Source organism: Gekko japonicus, unplaced genomic scaffold, assembly GCF_001447785.1.
Source record: "Gekko japonicus isolate JY-2015 unplaced genomic scaffold, Gekko_japonicus_V1.1 scaffold1436, whole genome shotgun sequence".
Taxonomy (NCBI): domain Eukaryota; kingdom Metazoa; phylum Chordata; class Lepidosauria; order Squamata; family Gekkonidae; genus Gekko; species Gekko japonicus.
In genome coordinates, this window is record NW_015171546.1 from 457,618 (window position 1) to 463,858 (window position 6,241).

A 6,241-nucleotide genomic window follows, 5' to 3' on the forward strand; every position below is an offset into this window, starting at 1 on the left:
TATATAAAATATATATATAAAAGTCACAAATACACATTAAGAACAAAAACAAAAAAAAAGTTATAAAAATATCTTGTAGAAATGATTGTTCCTCACAAACTGTGGAGAAAGGTGTGATAATTGTAGTACCTGGTTGGGAAGACAGGGAGCGCACTCCCAACAACTCCACTTGGATCCAGTGCTAGTCCATCTGTCGCCTCCTGTGAAGTAATTCCTATCTACACGGGACATCAAACTGTGGTGGATTCCTGTTTCTTTATAATGAATCACGCCAAGTTATTTGAGTGGAGAACTCACGACGGCTAACTCCTCCATCCACCAGACTTTTCTGGACAGGGTGCCTCATTTGGCCTTAGAGGATGACGTGGATCCTGAGGTTCCAAAAAAGTATCCTTTGGAGGGGCCGTGGCTCAGTGCTAGAGCATCTGCTCAGTATGCAGAAGGTCCCAGGTTCAATCCCCGGCATCTCCAGCAAAGAATTAGATAATAGGTAATAGGAAAGACCTCTGCCTGAAACCCTGGAGAGCCATTGCCAGTCTGAGCAGACCGTACTGACTTTGATGGACCGATGGTCTGATTCCGTGTAAGGCAGTCATGTGTCCAGTGGCGACGGAGCAGGTTCAAGAAGCCTGATCGTGACACGTTGGCCGGAGAGCCTTCCTCGTTTCGTTTAAGGAAAAGAACCAACTTCGCACCGCAAACTGGGACAGAATCAACGTGTTCAGCCCCCATACCAAAGCCCTAACAACACCCATGTCAGCCTCATTCCATTGCCCAAGATCCCTCAACAATCCACTTGGGGATGTTGTGTGAGCAAACATTAATACAATTTTTTAAATATAAAAACTTCCATTTTTATCCTCATGATAAAAAGAACATTAAATATAGAAGGGGGATTAAAGAGTTGTTGCCGAGTTACAGAAACGATTGGAGGGGGGGAAGTGGGTTTTAAATGCTTTCTTCTTCTAAAAATAGATTAAATATATATATATATAAAAGTTTCTTCTCTGTGGGTTTTTTTCTTTAAAGTCAGGCCACTTGTGGATTTTATTATCTGGAGGTTTTAGAGGAAACACTGGCCTCGGGAGAAATGCATTCAGGATGAATCAGCTTTGCAATCCTATTTTGAAGGGGCATTAATACACCGTTGCACCCAATAGCCTGAAAATCGGATCAGGTAGCAACCCTCCCTCCCAAAATTTGTATGGTTCCTACTCTCAACCCCAAATATAGGCAGAAATTATGGATGCTCCTAGAGTTCACTTTACCCTGCCTTAAGAAACTGAAAACCTGCAGCTAAAGTCAATTGTGTATGTACCTTTTAATGGTAAGTTGCTGGATACAACAAACAACCCTGTATTCACACACTTCTGTACTGTTCGTCTATTAAAAGTTCCCCGCAGAAGTGGCGTGCCATGGCTTTCCCCTTTGCTCATTTTACCCTTGCACTAATTTGTTGGGCAGCTGTTCCACAGGCAAAGCCCTGGCCCATATAGACAAAAGGGTGCGGGAACGTAGCCAGGAATTTCTACCCTGGAGGAATTAAACACGCCTGTTCCCTACTGCAGGACTGTATTGGTTTTTAGTGCCCATTTACAATGCTCGACTGGAGGAGGCACACACCGTTCTTTCAGAGGACTAAAGAGCGGATAAAGCAGGAAGCACACCCCCTCTCCCCCAGAGCAAGTCTGGCCGCGTCCTACCTGAAACAGGAGCCAAGTTCGGGGAGGACACAAAGATTCCCCCTTCCCCTCTGAAGTGGGATCTGGGTATCAGCCCAGTAACCGAGCCCCATCCCTAGCACCATATTTGAGGGAAAAGGAAGATCCTCCTTCTGACACAAGCACATCCCACCCCCACCCACCGCTGCAACGGCGAACAGAAAGTTCCTGCTTTTGCATGACGTGTTACAAAATGGAAGACGCTAGAAAGATGTCTAACCGCTGCAGAGGCTAAGCAGAGGATGAAGGGAGGGTGCCCTTCCCATCCTCGTCCCAGAGACTCCCGGCCTTCCCATAAAACTAGAAGCCGTGTTTTAAGGCCAAACGCAAGGTGTCACTCAGACATCAGACAAGCTGTCGTATGTTTTTAGGGGGTGGGTGAGTGGGAGGCGATCCCCCCCCACCCCGCATTCTTTGTGCTGTAGTGTAGTGTTTGGTCCCCCCCCCCCGCAAAAAGATGCCACGACTGTCCTAAAAGGAAGGAAGTGAGGAGGAGAGCTGCGGAAGACGTATCCGGGAAAGGGTTTCCCTTACGAAGGCACTTCTAGCATTCCCAAATCGGCAGCCGGTCTCCGGAGCCGGCAGGAGCGAGACGGAAGGATTCAGAGTGATGGAGCTGTTCCACAGGCAAGAGGCGAAGCCCGGGGTCGACCCACTTTGCCCGCGTCTGCCCGTTTTTACAAGTCCAGAGGCTCTTCCACCGGAACGGACTGCAGCTGGGTCAGTACCTTCTCGTCAGAGTCGAGTGCCTCGGGATCCATGGGGTCACCGCCGGAGGCATCCAGTAAGAGGCCCTCCCCCTCTGGGAGCCGAAGCAGGCCGCTCTGCCCTTCCAAGGGACCCTTGTCCATCTCGAACAGCCCCTCGGAGCTGGGCCCTTGGAGGTCCATGCCGACCGGGCCGGACCAGACCACCTGCTGCTGGGACATCGTCAGGCCGTCAGGCTGGGAGAAGCTCGAAAGGAGGTTGGTTTGGCCAGAGTCTGTGCCGAACGCCAGTTCCGGTGACCCGGGGCTGTCCGAGGCTGAAAGAGAGGGGACGGCAGAAGGCAGGACGGGGCTGATCCCAGGGAGCAGCATGTTGCCGGCGTCGTGGTCTTCCAGAGCTGCCGGTGGTGTTGTGGCCACTTCCTGCTTGATAGGCAGGGCCAGGGCTGGGCCTGCTGGACCGGACAGGATGGGCGCCATCAACATGCTGGCGGGAAAGGTGGCGGTCAGGATGAGCTTGCCCTGCTGCAGAGCCATGCCCGTAACGATGGTGCCGCCGCCTGTAACTGGGTTTGTCAAGAGGATGTTCCCTAGGGTGGAGAGAACACAAGGGAAAAAACCCTCCTGTTATCTCGGACAAGATAAGAAACCCAGAAGCCCGGCTTTTGAAATCTCCCCACCCACCAAACATCCTTCTTTAGGCACTGCCTCTCCAACTTTTAAGCAATAAGGGCTGTGTCATCTGAAATTCTTTCAATTGGCAATGCCGGGGATCTGATCTAGGGAGCTGCGGTGGCTCAAGTGGTTAAGACGCTGAACTGCAGGCTGTGGAAGGTCAGTAGTTCAGCAGTTCGAGACCCGGGTGCCGCAAGACGGAGTGAGCTCCCGTCTCTAGTTCCAGCTCCTGCCAACCTTGCAAGTAGATAAATAGGTACCACTTCGGTGGGAAAGGAACAGCGTTCCATGCCCCTTGGTGTTTATTCATGCCGGCCACATGACCACGAAAACGTCTTCGGACAGCGCTGGCTCTTCGGCTTTGAAACGCAGATGAGCACCGCAACCCTAGAGTCGGATTCGACTGGCTTTCAAGCAAGGGAACCTTTACCTTTACAATAAGGGCTCAGTCATCTGAAATTCTTTCAATTGGCAATGCCGGGGATCTGATTTAGAACATTCTATATCCAAATTCGATTCCCATAGCACCTTCGAGACCAAGAAGATTTTAGGGACATGAGCTTTCAAACAGCTACATTTTCGGGATACGAGTTTTCGAATGGCTAGATTAGAGTCCGGTAGCCCCTTAGAGACCAACAAGATTTTTGGAGCACGGGTTTTCAGACAGCTAGATTAGAGTCTGGCAGCACCTTACAGACCAACAAGATTTCCAGCAGCAGGGAGGTTAGCAATGCTGCAGCAAGGAAATTAGAGAGAATACTGAATTGAAACTGATAATGAAGCTCAGACAATGCATCCTCCTGGACTGAATCGAGACCTAGGTTTCCTGTCCCCTTACCAAATACTGATTTCTCCATGTCTGCTACCCCTCTACACATCACACCTAATCCAATCATGCCTGCTGTTGTCATTCACTAGCTATTGTCACTCAGCATCTGAAATCACTCCACTGTCCAAGATATAAGGGCAGATGGACTCACATTCTAGCTGTATCTGAAGAAGTGAGCGGTGACTCCCGAAAGCTCCTACCCTGCCTCAAATTGTGTTAGTCTTTAAGGTGCTACTGGGCTCTTGCTCTTTTCTGCTGTAAAATTAGGATAGTGTACTTGGGCTCTTGGAGGACATTTTATACAGTTGCCGACTTTGACGACACTTAACGCACACCCATTTGGGTTCTGTAAAACCCCGATTCTTGTTGCAGTTTTGTGTTAGTTTTGGTTGGTCCTAATATGTAGCTTCTGCTTTGCTTTGGCTACCTGCAACTCAAACTAGTATCTGGGAACAATTTGTGATGGAAAAAATATCAGCTCAAATACAGCATTATGACCCACACTCTCCACACTTTAATTTCACTGAAAAATAGTATATTGCACTGGAATATTTGGCTGAACAAGGGGTTATTCCTAGTGAGCTAAAAGCTCTCAATTTACTGCACCTACAGACAAGTATAGGCACCGACAAAATGGCATTGCTGTCAATATTAGACTAATATCCTACTGTAAGGTAAAGGTTTCCCTTGCTCGAAAGCCAGTCGAATACGACTCTAGGGATGCGGTGCTCATCTCCGTTTCCAAGCTGAAGAGCCAGCGCTGTCTGAAGACGTTTCTGTGGTCACGTGGCCGGCATGACTAAACACCAAGGCGCACGGAACACTGTTACCTTCCCACCGAAGCGGCACCTATTTATCTACTTGCAGTTTCTTGCTTTCGAACTGCTAGGTTGGCAGGAACTGGGGCCAGAGACGGGAGCTCACTCCGTCACGCGGCACTCGGGTCCCGAACTGCTGAACTACCGACCTTCCACAGCCTGCAGTTCAGCATCTTAACCACTTGAGCCACCGCCGCCCCCATATCCTACTGTTCTTAACATCAATAGTATGATAAGTTATAATTTACCTTTTCCTTTGTAGATATTAAATATATGCCTAAATCAAAAGCACTGCACATGTATGTCGACAATTATGTTGTATTCTATTTTTACCTCTCTATCTTTGTTCAACTGAATGTTTTATGGATTGTTTGTGATTTGAAAATCTTCTTAAAATGTTTGAAAGGGGGGGGGGGAACAAACTAATATCTGAGGGGGTTTGTTGTTTATGAAGATTTGCTGTTTATGACTCCGGCTGCAAAAACAGTAAAGGCAATAAATAAATATCGGAGAAGGCGACTAGACCTCCTTTTGCTCCCAGCATTTTTAGAGTCCTCAGTTTAGCACTGCGATCCCAAGAAACCCCTTTCCTAAATCTCCCGCTCCCGTCAAACCTTCCCAATCCTGCTCCACCCACGGTGGTTACCTGGTGTCGTGCCTGGAAGCTGAAGGGCCGTCATGCTCACGTTGGTGTTGATGAGGTGCACATTGCTGTGGCTGAGGCTCCCACACGACGTCGGCGCCTGCGGCGTCCCTCCCACGGGCCCCACCTTGATGGGGGCGGCGCTGGTCAGGATCTGGATCGGGCTGCCCACGCCCTGCTGCAGTGTCACGACTTGGGAGGTGGGCACCACTTGGGGAAGAGAAATAATCTGGGACCCCTGGGCCACTTGGGGGAGGGAGACGAGCTGAGGGGCGGAGGCCCCCTGGGGCACCGTGTAAATCTGCGTGGGGGACATGGGCACCATCTGAGACGGGGAGAGCACTTGGGAGCCCGAAACGGGCTGGGACAAAGGCACGACCTGGGAGGGGGGCGAAACTTGGGCGAGGGGGAGCAGAGAAGGGGCGGGAACGTGGAGGACGGTAGCCTGGGCTGGGGAGGAGCCCGGAATGGAAAGGAGGGGCGTAGCTGCAGTCGCTGGAGGAGGCGGCGGCAAAGCGACCTGCCCACCGGCTGTTGCCACTGTCACCTGGGGGCTGGACAGGGCTTGAGTGCCAGAGATTAGTTTAGCAAGAGGAACGATCTGGGGGCTGGACGTGGAGGCCGGCTGAGCCACCGGGGGCAGCTGAGCGGCTGGGGGAGCATCTTCATCCGATGGGACGACTTGAGACATGGGAACGGCCGTCAACAAGGTGCCCTTGTGGTCAGAGAGGAGCGTGGAGGCGTCTGGGAGAGTCAGAAGGTGCGGGGCAGCCGCCGGCCCCTCCTCGGACTTCACTCCCACGCCATACACCAGCGCCTCGGCGGTTTCGGACTTCACCTCCCCAGGA

At 51.0% G+C, this 6,241-nt stretch overlaps 1 protein-coding gene across 1 annotated transcript in view; it reads right to left on the reverse strand.

Moving 5' to 3' along the window:
- Positions 1-2,225: 2,225 nt before the first annotated feature.
- Positions 2,226-6,241, reverse strand: part of SIX5 (SIX homeobox 5) — a 16,184-nt gene continuing 12,168 nt past the window's right edge. The window contains exons 3-4 of the mRNA XM_015419680.1: positions 5,397-6,240; positions 2,226-3,018 (exon numbers count right to left, since the gene is read on the reverse strand). Coding sequence (XP_015275166.1) covers positions 2,399-3,018; positions 5,397-6,240 — 1,464 coding nt within the window. The 3' untranslated portion in view covers positions 2,226-2,398. The remainder of the gene's footprint in view (positions 3,019-5,396; position 6,241) is intronic.